Genomic DNA, 21,096 nt, shown 5'->3' with positions numbered 1-21,096 from the left:
AGATCATTGAGGTGAATGTTCCCATACGAAGTCTTTAAACTAACTTCAGCATAACTGATAACTCTTGCTCAGACAAGGGGTCAGAAATGGATTAATAGCGATGCTACCAGCAAATGAGAATGAGGAATTCTGAAAGGTGTGAAGGCTATTTATTCACACTACACCTACCTTTTCATCATATTTCTCCTTCTTTCCAATACCTTCTTAACAATACATTAAATACATTCAGAAAGCAGAAGACTAAAGCAATAAAATATTTTTTTAACATCTGATGGCAGGGAGAACCGGGAAAAGATGTGGTAGTATCCAGAAATAAGAATAAGACCGACGAGGAAAGCTGCCAGTATTATATGAACTGCTCATTACAGTACACCTTTCTGTCCTCAGTCTTGGCTACAACTTGTGAGTCAGTATCAAACCACCAATTTTGGTAAAGAGAGAGCAAAGAAAATGACACTAGCAGTAAAAGCCACAAGGCACCACAGGAGGGTGCTACACACAGTCACTGTATTCACCTAGCAGGAACGGTTGAAGGCAGCATGACTTCATGCTTTCCATAGTTTGAAAGCAGGAATAAGTCCTTTCCCCTCATAGCATCTCAGAGTGAATCCATTATCTTGTAATCAGAGACTCAAAATTGAAGGGTAACAATAATGTTATCCTGAGATCTGTGTTGGTTGTAATGATGCTGTCAGCTGAGGCCCGTTGCTAACATTGTGAGAATTTGCAAGGCAAATGACTGATCCAATGCAATGCACTTAATGGTTGTATAAATATTTCACTGTTCTTGCTGTGTTAGAGGATAAGTCCTCTCTACCTCAGAACATCAGCAGTTGTTCTTTACATGCTTAATATCAGTACACCTTCAGAACACTCCAGCATTCTTAAAATGAAACTGCTGTGAAGGGATATATGCTTTTATGAATCAGCACATAACGATACACTGTCTACAAGTACAGATATATTTTACTGTCATGTTTTCTTTCACACTTCCCACTTATTTTTCAGTGGATAAACAAACCCACAGCACTGTACTGTATACAATACAACACAGTTTCAACTAACTGCTTTTTACTGAGGCTGTTTACAGCAATTTGAAAGAACAATTTTGAATTACTCATCCCCTTCCTCTCTTGACAAATGAACTCCAAGTTGTATTGCTGTATAGAAACTGATGAACATAACAGGGGCAGAAAGGATGCCAAGAGATTTCTCCTAACTTTCTAGGGTATAAGTAACTCCTTTATATATCCCAGTGAAGGTAAGAGAGCTCACCACAGTAATCTGGTGCATCTTGCAGTCCCTGAAAATACAAGAATTGCATGGACATTCCTACAAGTATCTTCTAGTGCAATGGAGGGTCTGTTGTCCAACTACTGAAGTAAGTATGCCATATCCTGCCCAGGACCTGTCTCTTCACTGACCCATCTAGTGGAGCTTCTGCTCAGAGTCCTTGGGTCTAGAAAAAAGGGTACGCTAACCCACAGAGGTGGCTAAATTACTTGCCTCCTCTTATGCAGAGAAAGTAAAGATAATGCAAGGGAGACTTCCAAGCAAGGATCTGGAATTCTTCCTCTTCCCCCCTATTCCTTTAACATCACTCATCCTGTTTTTGTCTATCAGTCTCTAACCCCAATCTAGTTACATCTTCCTGAGGTGTCCTCCCTCTTCATTTAGTTTTCTTTGCTAACTCCCTTAATCATAGAATTGTAACATTTCTCGAGTTGGAAGGGACCCACAAGGATCATTGAGCCCAATTCCCAAATTAATGTAATGTTGGCCAACAGCTACCGCATTGCCAGCTTTCTTCTGTCATAATATCCCTTGCAAGTTACCACTCAATTTTCCTCTCTTCACCTGCAGAGTAGCTACCACTTGCAATTTTGCTTTCCCTATAAACTCCTTCCCTTACTTTTCTCTATGATGGAGCTTGCACTCTCCAAGGAACAAGCTGTTCACTCTTTGACCGTGACTGCTTGTTAGCATATCCATTCTATATAACATCAAACCTAAGGCTTTTGCTTCCACTTGTCTCTATCCCTTCTTACTTGATGAGTCCCAATTGTCCTTCAGGGAGATGGTGAAGGGAAAACAATCCCTAGCTCCTCCTTCTGTTCACTTGATTCTAGCATTCATCACTACTGGGAGTAATACAGTTTGCTTCCAGTAAAAACCAGAGCGTGCTGTACGTACATTCCATACTGTCCATGACTTCAAGCATCTCTGTCCGTAGGCAATGGCATTTCCTAGGATCACATCTGCAAAGCACCCTGGGATACTTCAGGATGAAAGATGCTGTATTAAAAAATGGGCAACTACCTCAGAAGCAGCACTGTGAAAAAACACATACCAATGCCTCAAAATTACTGTTGGTCTACTAGTTCATAAAGGAATTAAAAGTTAATGCAACCAAGCACTGGAGACAGCATCATGATGCAGGACAGAAAAAGGCCTAGCAGGCCAGGAAATCGTGTCAACATGCAAGATAAGATGTAGTCAGCAGCACAGCTTCCTACAAGGTGGAACCTGGTGCTATTGCCTCTGTTGGGGCATGACCTTGCTTTGAGAAAGCCACCAAACATTAATCAGAAGTGGAAATTAGGACACACCACAGCTGTGACACAAATGGGCTGGTGACTGACAGCACACGCCACACAAATCAGTGACAGTGGAGGAGTGGAGATAATCAGCTCACCTGGTCAATTTGCTACTGAAGAAGCATCAATGTAGAAGATCGCAAACAGTTTAGCAACATGAGAACTCATTTGCTGCCTAGTAAGTTGTGTACAAACATGTAGTTTCCCAGTTTAAATGCCACTGTTGAAATTTCATTCCAAAAAAGAAATTTGCCAGATAGGATGCACAACTACTCTCCCATACTCCAAGCTGGAAGCACAGAATTCGGAGAAGCTTCTGTCAGCCTGCACTGAATACCTGTTGCCACTATCACCCTAATCATCTGGCAGTTAAATTCTGTTTCTAGCATTGTCTAGGACATACCATGAGGAAAATACATTAATACATTGCCACTTTCACAGAAGAGAAGAAAGTATGGCAACAATGGCCACCATATATACTTTTCTTTAGGGAACAGAATTTGGATGGGAAGAAAAGAGGAAGATAATTCATCTATCAGAAGGCAATGCAGAAATACTAACTACGAAGATATTTTTACATACAATCTCATAAATAAAGGAAACAGGGTGCTGGTCACCCTATATCCTATATAAATACTGGAAATGCAAACTGTCTGGAAAGAAGAAATAGAATGCTATACCCCGGTATGTGCACTAATTCATTAACTGCTCTATGGCTCCAATCCAGCAAAACACTTAAGCACATGAATAGTCCCAACAACAAAGGCCTGAAAGCCTGCCCACACATTAAAGTAAAACGCAGTGTCGGCACAAGCCTCTCCCTTGCTTTCAGGAAAACCTACAAACCCCAGAGAACAAAATCAATGCCGCGTCCATTGGGTATAGCAGGCAAGGAGTGGGGTCACAGCAGCCACACTGAAGGACAGTTTAGGAAAATGTATTTTTACAAAATGCGTAAGTATTTGTATATACAAATTTTAAATACACACACATTGGTAGTATTATATATTATTTTCTAAGCATTGTAAGAGCCCAGAATATCTGCAATACAAAAGAGCCATTTAGCTATGAAAAACATCTAAACTTTTTACTGGGTTTGCTTTTATGGGAAGATACTTTGCCATTCTGTGGAAAGGGAATATGTTGCTATGTTTTCCCTGAGTTTTCCTCAGAGAAGGAATGTGAATAAAATGTCAGTGTGAAACATGCAGCAATCCTAGCTTACTCAAATCAAATGTCAGGGTTCAAGCAAGCATGATGATAACATTTGGTGGGGGCACGAGGGAAAGAAATGAGTGATTCACAGTCTGGAAGGCGACATTGCAGGGTCTAGATCAGTGGAAAAGTGAGAGGTGCTCAGGAAGGATGGGTGTGGAACAGAGATTTTGAATATAAAAGTTACCTGCTATCAAGATTTGCTCAGATGGCACCAATAAAGCATTCAAAAACATTTTCCTGTGACCTCAGACAACAAAATCCTTTACTATGTGAGCGAGAGTATTACCAAGAGGAGCATTTTAAAGCATAGTTACAATTTCTCCTTTTACTATCATTAGTATTTACACTCACCAAAACAATCCTCTTGCTTCTCTGTTCAAATGATACAATCAGCACCAAACACAGTTACACAGGGGGCATGTAGGCAAACACATTTTCCACACAGCAGCAAATTTGATCCCATTCCTGTCACAAATGGTTAATTTTTTTCTGGGGCACTCAGCATCAGATTTCATGTGGAGGCACCTGAAATAGCAGTCCTATGTTATTAGCCATTTAAGACCAAACGCTATCACCAACACAATGAGTGGAAGCCTAATCTGGCCGTTGTACTTCAGAAATGAATGAAACATTTATAGGGCAGTAGTGGTGTGAAAGTGGAAGAACCTGCTTCTCTCAGAAGTCTATATGCTCTGCTGGCACATTCAGGGTGAGAAATACCCAGTGTGTACAGAAACCACTCTGCTGCTCTCATATCACTGCTCTTTCTCTGTGCATTGAGGCTTATTTGTCATTGCAGAATAGTTTCTTAAGCTTAAAACTAGCAGGCTCTCTTCTGTGCCCAAGTGACTATCTCAGCACCTGTTTATTGCTCTGCTACGGTGCACACCAACTTCTGACTACAATAACAATCATGAGTAGTAGTATTTGGGATTAGTAGACTATGTAACTGCCCTACAAGCATATTCTTCAGTACTGAATTGCCTTTCATCTACTTATCACCTATTGGTTTCTTTCTGGCCCTTTTTACTCCTTCTCAGAGTTCTGTGTAGGTCCTAGAGACACTTCTGTCCTATAGATCAGTGAAATGGTTTGCTGAAGTCTTCCACAGAAAGTGTAAAGTTTACAATGGTAGTACAGTTATTCACAACTTCCTTTACCTGTGCAATGGTGTAACCCAAAGAAACAATCATAAATCACATCAGTTTCTGATTCAATCTCTGTTGTTGGCAGATGTTTACAGTCTCGTGATGCCAGTTCAAATCCTACTGAAACTGCTGAGAGTTTGTGGACTGCTGAACCAGTTCAATCAGACTTGCATCTCATTTCCACTTTAGAGAGAACATTACAGCTGTGACTGGAGCAGTCTTTAGCCTCTACAGATTTCATGGTCTAACAAAGCTGTACTATTTCATCCTAGTCACCATGTATAAACCTAACTGGTATTCCATTTTTTAAAAAGAGAAAGGAGGTAAAAGGATAGGATGAATGAAGATAAAGATATATTGGTAGAGCTGCATGTGGAAATAAGCATGGCATCTGCTAGCAGCATATCTAGTTTGTAGCCATCCCTGGCTTTAATGATCTAAGAAAAGAAAGATGAAAAAAATTCTTTGGAAGTTATAAGCTCTTTGCAAGAGGTCAACAAGTCTTTGAGTCAGTAAATAAAAGTGCAGTCAATATTGCTGTGCAAGGATGAACACAGAAAAACAGAATTTTTCTTGATAAGCAGCTCAGTTTGATTTCTGTATTGTGATGAAAAGCATTTGTTAAACACTGAATATGGATTTTAAATTGGGCAGTATTTTTTGGTGGTCAAGTTAAGCAGAAGTGTTTTTCCTGATACCAGCTCATATTGGTCAAAGCAAGGAAATCCTATTTCTGCCTGTAAAGAGACTGTGGAAGTCCAAGGAGAGAATAATTATGGAACAGGAAAAACAGGCTGTCATTCAACACAACCACACTTCTGACCACAATGTTGCTTTTAAGATAGCTCAACTTAGTATAGCTCAGCACCGAAGTATCTCCGCGAAGTCATAATAAACACTAAGAGAAAATGAGGTCTTTACAGGTGTTTTTAGAGGAAATGAAGAAACAAAACAACCCCATAAAATATTTAACCAAATGACACATAAATAAACTTTGAGTGCTTGGAGATATATTTACATTCTGGGTTTGGGCACTTGATAGCTAATAGCAAAAGTGAATTTGATGGACACTCAGAAGTAGCACCATTTACACTAGGTCTACAAGCCTCAAATCTGGGTTAAAAAAATATCCGCAGTCTGGACAACAGGAAAATTCCTTTAGCCACCTAACATCCCTCTGCATGACACTAATGAGAACAAAATAAAAAAACACAGAGGCTTTCATGCTCCCACCAAGGCTCTACTTTTAAAGGATCTAACTACTGAGAATTACCACAGATATTCTTTCCTTTTATTGTTTTTCTGGCATTTTACTCTACCATGGGGCTGTTTCATAGGCATTTCAGTCACCTCCTGACAGATAATCCTCCAGATTAATTCAGAGTTCATTTGGCTGATAACTGGTCAGCTTCTTTGAGAGATGGCAATGGAATGACAGCTCACTACCTCTTTCTGCAAATTCTCGGAAGACTGAACAGCACAAGGTATTTTTAACTAATGCCAAATGCTAAAAAGTCATGTTGAGATGTACACAGAAAGCCTTTTCAAAATAAATCTCCAGGTAAACATACTATTCAGGATTCAAGAGAGAGACACAGACTAGGCTAGGAAAGTATTGCTCAACAAATCCTGGTTTAAAACAGCTTATTACAGGCTTTTTTTTTTTTTTTTTTTTTTTTTTTTTTTTTGATGAGATGTTTTTCAGATTCTGATTAGAGCAGAGTAATTAAACGTCCATTAAGGAAGCACTTAGGCCAAATGGATAGCTTTTCCTGGGAAGCTTAAAGGGAGTTCTGAGAGCATTTTGTCCAGAGAGGCAAGGAGCAGAAACAGCACTGGGGAAGAGTGTGCAGACGTGCGGCTGTGTGTAAGGGCAGGGTAGGCCAGTCTCACCTCAAGCACAGCTTGAATGCTGCCCTTTGGCAGAGCTGGCAGCACCTTTTTTTTGTTTGGCCTTTTCCTGGCAAGCTCCCCCAACACTGAAATATTTCACCCGCAAAAGGAAACAAATGTTTCAGAAACACTACCAGGAATACGCTCCTTCATCTAGCAAATCAGGCTTCATGTCTGAGCTGTTTCTTGTACTAAGAGCCCAGTCTCTCCTCTTGATAAGGGGGTTTCCTGGATATTCACGCTACGGTACAATACATCAGCCACCTATGGAGGCAGACAAGGCTCCCTACCAACCACTACCATAAAGTGCAAAGGACAACACTTCCAGGTCTAAATATTTCAGAGTTTTGATGTTTGGGGTTTTTTCTATGAATTTTTTAAATATATAGTTAGTATTTCCAGGAAAAGCAGCTACTTTTTTTGTTTTAAAACAAAATTTAGTGCTGCGGAAGAATACACTTCTTTCAAAAATAATGTTGACAACATCTGGTTGACCTGTTCAGGTAGTTGTTGTTGTTCAACAGCTTGTTCAAGAAGTTCCACTTTACTTTTCAGAACCTAGACGTTCCTAGTGTCAGTTTGGCTGCCTTGCCAGTACAAGGGCACAGTGCAGAAAGTCATCAGGCATCCTGAATTTCAGTGAGAAGTCAAGCTGCCTGGCACCATCAGAAATTGCTCAGTTTACCACAGTGAGCCAACAGAGAGCAAACAGAACAAAAAGTGTAGGGAAGAAAGGTGGGAGAGGACAGCATTTGCAAAATGCACTGTTAGCCACCTGGCTCCCTGTGCTACACTTTGATCTCTAAACATGTACACATAATTCATCAATCATTGATGCTGAAGTGCACCAGGAATGAAAAGAGGGAATTAAGTAATGGACCAAAAGAATGGGGCTCAGGGTATCTGCATTCTGTTCCCAGTAGGAGCATACATACATAAAAACAGATACTCAGTTCTACAAAGCAGATTTGGTGAAATCAACATAGTACCAATTAAACTGCATGCTCTGTCAAATGATTCCTTCACAGATTTTCTGGAAAGCTCTTGGGATTTCTACAGTCTTCCTGTGCAACTCTAGGCAAATTATTTAACTGTTCTGTCTCCTGTATCTGTAACTTACAGCACATGGCATAATATCTCCTATTTCAGAGGGGGTTTAGAGTACTGAGGTAGTTTTTGTAGCCTCCTGCGACATCCTCTAGTGAATTAGTGATTAGAAAAGCAAATGACTAGGAGTTCACTTCTGGAGCTGGCAGAACAAGAAAAGCACAGCGTAAGAACAATTCACATCGCTGCTTCCCCATCTTGGCATTCGTAGCATTCCAAACAAATGTCAGTTTAAATAACCAACTCTCATTACACTAAATACTGAAATGCCAACACTGATCATGTGAATTTCTGTCAAAAATTAATGTTCGAGTAAGGAGGGTCTTAGTTTTAGCCTGTCTAGTACTTTGCAGTTTGATATGGATTGAAGATAGCAGCTATTATATTATCCTCAGCCCATGCTAACTGTAGGGAGAAAACCTGCCAACTCTTGTAAATCACCAATGTAACACAATGTTTGCAGCACACCGTACTGGATAATACTGGTTTACACTGCATGTACAGTGACCGAGCTATAAACACCAACAATAACTTTTAAATAAGGTGTTTCATACCAAAGAGGGACAAAAGGGCTGTTGCCTTTACTCAAAGGTGAATGCTTTGTGTTGGGACATAAGAACAAAGAACATCTGCAGCTTCTCAGCACTGATACGTCAGGCAGAGCCTTTCGAAAGCGCTTGATCATACCATGAATCATGCACAAAAAGCAGGTAAACAGATTCCTTGCACAAGCTCAGTGCTTTTATTAATGGTGAACACAGTTCACACTCCAATAGCACACAATGCTTTTCTCCCATTTGTACTTAATGCCTCTGTTTCTGCATTTCTTGACTCCTGGGAGAAGCAAAGTTGTTGAACCCCTGCAAGGGTATCATCCTGATGACTTGGGCGTGATTACAAGTTGGCTTTGTAATCTCAGCACATGACCCACTCCACTGAGAAAAACATTGAAAGAAAGACATTGCTGCATTTTGACTATACTATGGCTATACTGTGGTTTATACAGGACAGGAGCTAGCTAGATGGAAAGAAAACTGTAAGGGAGAGTATACTGAAAAGGAATGCATTAGTGAGCCAGGTTATTAAGGAGACAGAGGAAGAAATTACAGATTTTTCTGTTTCACACCCTTCTTTTTTTCTTCAATCTGTTCTCTTCCGCCTCATTCCCGCTTGGCTGTCTATCTGTCTACTTCTCTTACTTACTGTTTACCTGACATACCCTTGTCTCACTCCCTTCTTCCTTTGTGTCCCCTCTTAAAAACACGTCATGGTGCTACGACAATGATTCTGCCATGAAAGCATTCACAGTGACTGTGTTTTGTGCTGTCCTCTGCCCTATGTTTGCCTTGTTTACTCAGGCTGTAAATTTTCCCAGTTTGTACAGGGTCTCATGCAATCTGGCCCCATTCTTGACTGGTGTGCAAGTAAAAAATAATCAAAACCAGTTACAAACCCAACAATTTTATGACCCAGATACTCCTAAGATATAAAGCTTAACAGAGCATGCAAGTATTCTTAGGCTTGAAAATATACATGGCTATTAAATACAAACATCTTCCTTCTTATTTCCATTAATTCCTAAATTATTTCAGAATAGCTCGGAGCAACCTCAAACATAATTACATGGAATTGAATAATTAATAGAACTCATTAAATGCATAGTATGCATACCATGTACAGGAGGGTAACAATATATATAAACAGGTATTTGGCATTCATATCTTGAATTCCTACTGGTTTGTAGCCAAAAGCACATTGCAGTATCAGCCTCTAGAGAGTTCCTGCTGGATCACATCTCTGAGATTTGTCGTGAATAGCAGAAAAGAGGAACAATACCTGCAACATGGCCTGTAACTGACTTCTCTGCATGGTGAAAAATACAAGACATATATGGAAAGACCCATAGTGACTGCAGTAAGTGTGAAAGATGCTGAGCACCTTTACAGAGTACTCAGAGCAGGCCCTGAATTCATCATTGTATCCCTGATGGCACGAGAGAGACATATCATGACAAATACAATGTATGCAATACTTAAAACAGAGTCCATTTGTTGTGTGCACGTGTGAATGTAACTCAGAATGTACACTCTGGCTTAATACTCTTCGCAGATCTTTCTCACCTGATGTTTCAGTCAACTGGATGCTAGGGGCCTTTAAAAAACATCAGTTCTTTCATTTAATATAATCCTGTTATATGCAGAGCAGCCAGTATGAACAGAACATTGGTTCACTTCCAATGCTATTGAATGATTGAGTGTGAAAGCCCCCTTTGCGTATTTTCTCTTTAATTTTTTTTTAAATGTACTACTTTCCAGTGTGTTTTCCCATTCGTGCATATAGCTTTCCCATCTTGTCAGCACTGCCAGTCAGTCAGTCACTGAGCTACAAACTGCTCACTGCACTTTCTGTCACACAGGTGTGGAGAGATTTTTGATCTGACTTACAAATTCCCTGCTCCCCCTGGCAAGCTGGCTGGCTGTCATGTTGCTGAAGGGCGTTTCAAACAGCTGCTCTCTCCAAGACACATTCTTTGCATCTCCAACTTCATTATTTCTTACACACTTCTTTTCCCCCTATAGTTTCATCCTTTCCATACCAAAAGGCATTGGCAATGGAGCCGTGCAGAAACAACCACTGTACCGTTAAAACTATTCCAGATTTTGGCTCATTGAGAGATGATTGCATATCCTAATTTATCACTTAGTCATGTTCAACTGTGCATCTACTTTTACTATTAAGCACTATATGCAAGTTACACATGACTTCTAGGTTACTTACCAGTTGATGTTTTCTAGTGCATCTAGGCTTCATTTTTTTAGTATTATTTTCTTGTCTTTTTTGTTTTTGAAATATTTGCCTGTTCTGATCAGCACACTTAAATCTGGGGCTTGTTACAGGGCAGCTTCTGCACTACACTCTTAGAATTCAATCCCAGATTCTGGTAAAACCTGGCAATCTGCTATTGTTCCTGAGCGTTGGGAGATTTCTCCTTTGAGTTTCAATGAACTCACCACCACTGCATTGTGCTAACCGGTTGGTTTACTAGTGCATTCAGCCTCAGATAAAGCAAAGCAGCAGAGGTTATTGATTACTCAACAAGGTTTTCCTTCCAAATGAAACCTAATTCAAAGCCCCAGAAAATTTTGAAGTACAATATTTTTCCTTCAGAAGACAGATGAGCTATAAAACTAAGGTAGCATATGTAGAGACTTTATCACATTTTGTTGAGTATAAAACTGGTCCCTAGGACCTCAACAAGGGCCTGCAACCAACTCTACTTGGCTATATTTAACTCTGCAACTTGTGTTATACTGAAACTATCTTGATTTCATATCCTATACAATTTCCTCACATCCTGTTTGCCATCTGGACTGCTCTGAGGAACAGGACTGCAGCTGCTTCGATGGGGTGAATCTATCCTGGAGTTCAGACACAGTCACAAGAGCTTTAGACAATACTGTAATATTTACACCTCAGTTTTCTTACCTATAAAGGGAAGATTGCAGTCTCAGGTTTCAGATGCATTTAAAATTATTGTAAGCCAAAAGTGACATGCTTTTGCCTCCAATTCTATGACATCCTAAGCAGTCACCATTTAAGCTGACATTTATTGAAGGCCTTAATGTGAAAAGCTGAAGAAAAAAAAAGAAAAACAACAAAAAACTACTGATAATTTTGATACTTAAAATTCTGCTTTTGCAGTTTTATTTGGATAGTACTTAAAAGGCGGCTACGAAGAGGGTGGAGGGTCTCTTTTCACAAGGAGTCACATGGAGAAGACAAATGGCAATGGGTGTAAGTTGCACTGGGAAAGGTTTTATCTTGACATAAGAAAGAAATTTTTTACAATGAGAACAATCATTCACTGGAACAACTTCCCCAGGGACGTGGTAGAGTCCCCATTGCCAGCCGTTTTCAAAATGTGACCAATCAGGGCTCTCAATATTCTCACCTAGGCTCCCTTTCCCACAGAAGGTTGGACCAGATGATCTGTCAGGGTCCCTTCCAACCTGGGCAGTTCTATGACTCTATGAGACTACTTAACTTCCACATCTAGTCCTAAACTTTCATCTAATATTGGTTTTATGATTATATAATTACTGCTTCTCCACACAGCTGAACTTCAGTCAGATTACACTTAAATTAGTTTTACACCAGTGTAACTTTACTAGTCCTAATCATCATAAATCACTGATATATGAGAGGAGGGATATCAGGCCTAACAGAGATTATTTTTTACTTATACCAGGTGTTTTCACCTGTTGCATTTTTCCTTCACACAAATTACAAAGCCCTTCCATTCCAGAGGAATGGAGAAAGCAAATGTGAGGCACCCTTCACACAAGCTGCTGGAGCAAGTAAGAATCCCTGAAACCAAAGTACAGCAATTTTCTTGGGTTATACACCGTTTTAAAAGGTTACACATGTCTAACAGGGCACAATGAGATTTAAAATAGTTTATTAAGCCTTTTTTCCTGGATACGTTCTGTATCCTATATTCTGTGAAATATAATACATTGAACTATTTATTCAAAATGTATCATGGGAATGTATAAACAGAGACATTTCTATTACACATTGGTCTTATTGTGTGCAGTTTTAGGAAAATTCCAAGATGGCAGTACGTTTGTCCTGATAAAACTTATGCTGCCTGATAGGTTTTCTTATTATCTAAAAGCACACAAATCCATTTCCTTAAAATTTACTTTACATATATTCATTTACTTTACAATCATATTAGGATTCCAATTAAAAAAGACAAATAGGACTGTTCTCCTCCAATGAATGGGATGCCTGTACTAGAGGTAGCCATGGCAAAGTATATTCAAGTAATGGAGTAATTTAACCAGTTACATCATCATGAAAGAGCTTTCACAGTTGAGATGAGAAACCTTTTACTTCATAAAGTCTGGAACAGTGCTGGCAACACTTAATTGCTTAAGGTCACCCTTCTACATTAATCTAAATATGAATAAATTATTGTGCTTTCTGTAGAAAAAGCACCTCTGTCCTCTAAAGTGCTTTGTAGAAATTCTTGAGTCACAATAACTTTCTTGCCCAGAGTCCCACAAGGCATCAGCACCAGAGATGGGAAGAAAGTCCAGAATCCCAACCTGTAACCTTTCCTGCATTGACTGGGGGTCATGCTTCCTCCCAAGGAGTCCTAACACATTATTCTACCGATGTAAAATTGCACTGAACTAAGAAAACAAGTATGGAATAAAAATAAATCATGGAAAGTATTGAAGATGTAAATTGAAAAAAGGTGGGTTTATAATCCTCAGAACAAGAAGAAACTTGGTAGTTTGAAGTCAGCTGACCAATGAACTCCTATGCTACTACTGCAAAATTAACAAGGGTTTAAACATATAATCAAGTTTAACAAGTTACTATCAGGACAAGCATGGTAAGCCATTTCATAAGCCCATGACAAATGCAAGACAACTTGGCCTAGCATGTTTCCCTTTCCTCTGGGACTAAACTGTCACACTTTTAGCGCAGAAAGAGGCAAGCTGGTTTTGAGACAGTTTGTAGCACAGTAATTTGCTAAGTTGTGGTAGCTTGACTTTATGTCAAACTCCCTAACCCTTCTAAGAACATAAAGCTAATGGGATAAGGGGAACTGAAAGAGCATTTCCTTGCCAAATGTTTTTTTTTAATAGGCTTGAAAATGATAGTGACAAGTGTGTGAAAAGCCTTTCCACTGTTTGACCAGACTATCGTAATTTCTAGCCTTCTATAACCTGGTACTTTTCCACCTCTTCTTGTCTCCACTTACACTGACCACTCCTAATTGCACCCACCTTTCTAGTTTACTTGACACTACCTGTGTGAAAACATTGGCAGTGAATGTTTAGCAGATATAAGACCATTGATATAACTATGCTTTAGGCAGACATTCAGGGATGAAATCTAAAATAACAGAAGTCTTCCTAGCCACAGAACTCCTTAAGTATCTATCTTCTAAGCAAACAACCTTTGTGTTTTAGGAGACTTGCCCTCTGGAGGTAGAACAGCTATAGCTTTCTGTAATGTGTCAGCTGACAGTTTTGGTTGGTGAGGCAGTTTGTAGCCAGGACTCCTGACCACAATACCTTTTATAGTTGTAATGCAAATGGGACATACCATACCCTTCATTATGATCGCTCTGAACTTAGCAGAGATACAGGCATATAGCTAAACTGTCTATTTTGATGCTTTTAAAGCCCATTCAGATTTGTAACTAACTTTACCATCACTAGAACGTTAATGATGTGCTCAAGGCTTTGCTGAATTGGGGCTTTTGGCTTATCATCAGACTAAGGGAAAACATGCTGTAACCCACTCACCTGACTCAGTCACAGCTGCAGTGTACAATACTAATCTCCACATTTATTAAACACATGCTCCCTCTGGAGCTGGAGATGACACAGTAACAGCTGTTGTATTCTGGTTTCCTTTTAAGTCATGAGGAAACAAACACAAACCTGTCTCTGGTATAATACAGAGTGTTCACACCTACTATTGCAATTAAGATGCACTAAGATAAACAACAATTAAGTTCTTTGTACTTTTTACAATCCATTCTCCCTCCCATTTTCTCTCCCCGTTGTTGCCATCGTTATTGTGAGCAAACTAGCACTGAAAACTGACTCAGCAAAGGGAAATTTCCCACAAAAGTAAATGAGTAAATTGTACTGGGCATAGAATCATCCCAAAAGATACTGAGACTAAATGTAAGAGATTAGTAGGCCAACAATGAATACAGTGAAACAAAGTAAATATTGGGAAACCATGGTTTACCCTGACTTTAATGTCAGTCTGGCCTCCTGTTGGTATAAAATTCCTATTTGTGGATCATTAATTCTTTTTGTCCATAGGAAATAAGAACACTTGTAGGTAGCAAGCAAACATGTCACAGCAAGGATGATATTAAAAGCCCCACCATGAACTCCAGTGTGGTTTTTAGGTACACTTGTGGGTAGGAGCATGGTAGTACAATACACCCCCAAAACACTGAGACAGGCACAGTGCATGTCTGGAAGCTGGGAAATTCACACAGCAGCCAACAATTTTTAGGAAGGTGCTTTATATCAGAAGATACCTTTCCTTTGGCTGGTTAGTATAAAAAGGGACAAATTCCCTCCTCTGCTCAACCCCCAAGAGAATATTCAATGCCCTTTTTCAACTCTGAAATCACCACATCACTTGAATGTGCTGATGAGCTCTAAGCAAGTCATCAGCACCAGCCTTGCTGACAGCCAAGGCAGGTGAGCTGGGCCTGCAGACAAGGCACTGCTTAGGCTTGGTGCTGCTCCCTCCATTCTGAACTCATCCCAGCTCCTAAGCACAACCTAAGCACCTTGCAATGCTTCTCCCCTTTTCCCAAGGCACTTGAAAACAGGACGGAAAAGGTGGCAGCAAACTGCATGAAGAACCTTGTGCTTGATTGTTTTAGACTGGCTGAGACCTTGAAGAGACTTCAGGTAATGTCAAGAACACTGAGATTGTGTGACTGCATATGCATTTTTCAGAGCCAGAAAAGTAATCCCCCTGCAATTAATGGCTCTTACCACGCTCAATGTCAACAAGCTTGCTAAAGGACTCTGGCAAGTCAGTGCCTTTGTGTTTGGGTTGCAATGCTGGCTGTGTGGTGTGCTTTTGTCCACTATACCTCTGCTGGTAAACAAGGCTGAAGACACAGTCCAGTCCTAGGCACAATTCTGGCTAAATATGTTGAGGCATATTTTTGTGTTCTGACAGTTTCTGTAGTGGTGCTTACAAGTGAGACAGATGAAAGTGAGTAAACACAGATATTAAAAAAGCCATTTACTTTCTCACCATGCATGTTTACTATTTGCAGTTCAGTTGCCTCTGACAACTGAAAGAGATAATTTAATCCTATTTCCTTACTCCAGCATACCCACCTGATCTAGTTCTGTGGGACATCATGGCACTACAGTGTAACATTTGCTGTTACTGTAAATTGGCACTTTATTTTTTAAAAGCTACAAACCATTTGTTGATAAAACACTTTGCAAACACCATCAGTCTATTTGGTAGGTCGCTTGTTTTTTTCATATCTCAAATAATTTGAAGAAGTTGCTTCAAATTAAACATTCATGTCTTACATGACATTTTCTTTGTAAACAAGTTGACACAAATACATTATTCCTCTGCATATTTATTACATGCATACAGCAGTCAACCTTCAAACCCACTCCCCTAGTCCTTCTGAAAAACTAGGAATCCTCTTTGCCATAAAAACTTACCCTTTTCCCTCAATAAATCTACTCCTTAGAAGAAACTATTAGCTTCAGAGTCTCATTTTTCATTTATTTCATTAGTTTCCATCTCAGATATCTAAATTCTCTTTTATTATAGCTGCGAACTTTTATAATGTGCAAATTGAAATAATGATTGTATCGCAGCACTCTGCAAGTGGTTTTCATTAAGCCTCCAGCTACTATTCCTTGCTCTGTTGGACATCTTTGTGTCACGGTTACTTTATGCTGGACAGAAATTTGAACAATTTACGTTGAAAAGAATTACTAAAAACCTATTAGATAACAACCTTTAAAATGCACTGGTTGATGGAGCTTAATTGTATGTCCTTGTCATAATCAAAATACCTCAATTGCTTAAAACTTAATGATCATGCTAAAAAGTGGACCTGTAAATATATTCCAGACATTCACATTTCTGAAAATCAAAATTACTACACGTCTTTACAATTCTGTGTAAGCAGACACACACTGCCAGAAATACATTTACATTTCTGAGATGCTACACTACAATGTTTTGCTTTCTTGTCAACAGAGTGACTAAATTCATACTCCACATTCAAGTAGGATTTTCTGGATAATTCTAGTGACTTGAAATAGTTCAGAACCATTTGTGTGGCTTGTTGAAATTTACAGTGTGCTTACATTGTTGATCACCAGACTGATCTTGCTACTTTGTCATTCTGTATTGCCCATTGGTAAATGAGTTTGCTAGCGTATATTCCCGTTGCTGCCAGGGTCACCAGAAGTCTGAATGAGCACATAAAGAGTCCACTTAATTGCAAAGATTTATAGCTATGCTGTTTTCTTTTCTCCCTTTCCACTCAAACTTGTCTTCCATGTCTGACATGTATAGAAAAGGGAGAGCTGCTTATTCTAGTCAAAATCAGCAGCAGACAAGGATCACAGTTTTGCAGGGATTCCTTATTTCTACTGCTAGTGCATAGGCAACAGAGAAGCAGTTTTCTAGTCCACCCTAGACAGGGTACTGAACCAAAGAAAAATGCTGTGTCAATATAGGATCAGCCATCATGTCTGCAATGAAGCAATGAGCTACCTGACTGGCAATACCCCATAATCTGCATAACTTCCAGAAGCAACAAGCTGTTCATTTTGATTTAAGATACCATGCTCTCTAAGGTGGAAGACAGGTGAACTATTATATAATAAACAGATGAGAAACTTTTAAGTCTTGGAAACTCAGAAGCAGAAAGTTGCCGTTTGAAAATCTGCTTCTGCCTGCCCAGATAGCCTGCTGTTTGTTTGAACCAAGTATAATTTCTATGTCAAACTAAAGCCTTTTCCCCTGTCTTATTTATGGCTTTGCTCAAGTTTGGGTAGCAGAGGAGTCAATCAATTCCAACCAACCAGTGAAATGATTTTGGGAGCTCTGGGGATAAAAAAAATCCCCCCCAAACAGTTCTTGCATTTTTGATTAACACAGTTATTCTAAAGAGCACAATTTACACACTGAAAACTTACCAATGGAGCGATGAATGCAGGTATGCTGGTTATCACTCAGAAAAAAGCCCTCTTTGCACTGACATTCATAGCTGCCCATAGTATTTACACAAATCTGTTGGCACCCTCCATTGTTATCCTGACATTCATCAACATCTAGAAGAGAGAAGAAAAAAGAAATGCAAGATAACATACAGATTCAGAATATACATTTAGAAGAGCAAGGAATCCACAAATAGGCACACTGTAAATTAAGCTAATGAAAACTACCCAAACTCCATCAGAGTTAATCCAAATTAATCCATCTAATTCTTCTTCCTGCATCTTAGGTTTAAAGTTAACATAAAAAAACAGTGGGGAGAGGAGTCCAGCTAAGTCTCCATGCATTCTGAGCTGCAAATTGATTGCCAATGCACAACGAATGTTAACGTCCTAAAAAGGCTGTGACCCCATCTGCCAAGTGTGGTGTTGCACTCTGTCATTCCCACTCCACTTGGAAAGACATACTTCAGGCCTACAGTAATTTCTAGCAGGGGTAGCAGGCAAACACAAAGGGCATTACTGAGTGAAAAGAGTCTTTATAGAGTTCTGGTCTTGAACAGAACAGCATGTTTCAATTACTGGAGTCATAACCCCCTACTTTGTCAGTTTGTTTAATGTTGTTTAATGAAAAGAAGGCTTCTTAAATCTAAATGTTCCATGTCTGTATTGTTATTTTAATAGGCAAATATATAAAAACCACAAAGGCAGCATTAGCTACTGGCTGTTTTGAGGGTCCCTGCCTACCCCCCCATCACCTTCCTTTGGCATAAAATTTTTTATGCTGTTGCATTTAACAGAGACATATGTTTCAGTATTGGGAAACCACTGCGATTAAAAGGTATCTGACCCACATTCAACCTTGCAAGTCTCCTGTTTTGCTCATAAAAGGTATATCATATTGATTTCCTGTTTCTCCTTTGGATAAAAGCAACTTGCCACCTGAAAAATCCATGTTTTCCTTTTTTATGGAGATCCTGCAACCAGTTAGTTATTTCACAGTATGTGCCAACATGTCAGCAAACGAGCTGGTGTGTTTTTTGCTTTCATTTTATTTTTGGAGGGAGGAAAAAACCACAACAAAGATAATGATCCACAACATTCAAAACCTCCTAACAGCTGGCACAGCTCCTGCAGAAATTAACTCCTCCAGGACTGGCCACATGCACTGTGGTAAAAACCAAGCTGCTTTTGCAGCACTCTTACAGGCAAGGCCAGGAAGCTTTGAAACGCCAGTAACTAATGCAGGAACACTGGCTAGTTCCAGCAGCTTGCTCGGCTAAGCCTGCTATTGCTGTTTGTGTGAGTGTGCTGCCTGTGCTTCACACAACAGAAATTGTAGCTCTTTCTCATAGAGAAAAAAAGCTCTAGGGTAATGACAGCAGTACCCAGGGAAACCAAGCAGTCTCCTCCTGCCTTGAACTAAAATGGAAGTGCGTAGACAGTCCTCCTTTTTTTATTTACCAGGAAATGTTAAGCACTATTGCCTCAATTTTTCTGTATCAAAATCCTCCCTGCCCTCAGTTCTTGCTCTTTTCCAGATTTGAACCTTTTCATAACCCCATCAGAGCAGTTTGGCAGTGCATAGAAAAAGGAGAAGTGAAGACTTTCCTTGTCTACTGCAGTATAAGAAGGGAAGATAAATAAGACAACTATTGTGAGATCCTTCCTCTGTGAGTCAGCGGGCCTTGCTGCTCTATTAGTGGCAACCCAAACTTGTTCCTTCAAAACAGCACACTGGAATCTAGATCATCTCTGGAAGGCAAGTGGAACACTGACTGAAGGAAAAAGTCTCAGTTGGTACATGTACAAACCCCACAGTTTTGCTACAAAGTACATGGCCTTCACTGAGCTCTGTTTACAGTATCACAAAGCAACTTGAACAATTGCCTTCCAGATCTGATGAATAATCCGAAACAAATGCAATCATTTATAAACATTTTTTTTCTGTTCATGATAGCAAATGCTGGTGATTTACTACTTACATAAAGAGACAGCTCAATTTAATACCAAGCCCCAAATCCATATGCTTGAATAAAAGTTATTACAATTTAAACTCTTTTAAAAAGTTTTACTATGTGGAATTTCTTCCAATTGTTTTCAATTACTTGCCTCAAAATTATTTTAATATGCATTTATGAAGAGAAGGATTTGAAGAAAGGGAGCAGCTGTGATCTCGGACTACTATATCTCTATCTCCATACTACATGCCTTCCAATAAATCTTGGCCTGGTGGTGCAGGATTAACATTTTCTCTTCTCAGGCCTACTAGGGTCAGGCTTTTTGGAGCACTTTGTATTACTGCAGTCTTAAAAGGTAGTATTGCTATTATCCACCATACCAAGCAATCTATTGGGCATAGCTGCCTGGAAAGTATTTACTGAATTACTTACTTGGTAAACTTTCTTTCCAATAAAATCACTTTATGACCAGCCTATTACTAACCCAGTTTAGAGAATGCAGTAAAAAAAGTCTTCTGAAGTTAGGAGAGAGAACTCCATTGACTCCCAAGGAGCTCATGCTACGGTAGATCTGGCAGAGTAATTCCTTCATGTATCCGATCTTTTTCAAAGCTCACAAATGAAATAGCTGCCAAAGGGGCTTTTTCTCTCCTTCATTGTTTGTGCAACTCTCATTCAATGCAGCTCAAGTTACCCAGCTGAACATGTAAACATCGGTAATGCAGCATATGCAAAACTGCATTTTGGACCAGATTTTCTAGAGATTAAGTTCCACATAAACACCAAAATAAGTAGTCAGGTTTTCAATAAAGCTCTTCTGGCTCCAGTTTTGGAGGCTCTACACATCAGACTGGGCTGTGACTGTTTTGAAAAACTGAGGGTGGATTCTCAGGGGCTTTAATTGGTGCCACTCTGTGGGACAGTTTACACACTGCTGGAGATCTGAAACTCAGGGCCTAACTAGATATAGGAAAAAAGTCGCTTATGATGTAAAACCCCATCACTTAAATATCTACTCAAGCCACAACTAAACTAATTTTAAAAACCTTTCAATTTATTGAGCACAAATACAAATCTCTCTTTATTACTCTATTCTTTACAAAAAAAGGCATTATTTTTAAAGAGCAAACAGAGTGTCTTCTTTGGCAACCTTTAGCACAAAATCAGCTACCACTGGTCATCTTATCCAGGACCAGGGTTGTCTCCCCGAGGACAACCGCCCCAAGACAGCAGGTGCAGGTCTCCCTTTCAACTGGTATATGGAAACCACAATCTATTTCCCAAGCTCCCTATCTGTCACAAGTTCTTTCATCCAGCTCAGCCTGACCACCTGACAGTGTGCTGGTTGCTGGAGTACATTATTCACTGCTTATGGGGGAGCTGAGCCTCGAAATCCTACTGATGATCC

At 39.6% G+C, this 21,096-nt stretch overlaps 1 protein-coding gene across 1 annotated transcript in view; it reads right to left on the bottom strand.

Annotated features, from left to right (window-relative positions):
- Window positions 1–21,096, bottom strand: part of SCUBE1 (signal peptide, CUB domain and EGF like domain containing 1) — a 209,818-nt gene that overhangs the window by 135,509 nt on the left and 53,213 nt on the right. The window contains exon 4 of the mRNA XM_040596675.1: window positions 17,710–17,844. Coding sequence (XP_040452609.1) covers window positions 17,710–17,844 — 135 coding nt within the window. The remainder of the gene's footprint in view (window positions 1–17,709; window positions 17,845–21,096) is intronic.

Source organism: Falco naumanni, chromosome 5 (genome assembly GCF_017639655.2).
Source record: "Falco naumanni isolate bFalNau1 chromosome 5, bFalNau1.pat, whole genome shotgun sequence".
Lineage (NCBI taxonomy): Eukaryota > Metazoa > Chordata > Aves > Falconiformes > Falconidae > Falco > Falco naumanni.
Note: the sequence above shows the minus strand (reverse complement) of the source record. Positions and strands in the feature narration are given on the sequence as shown.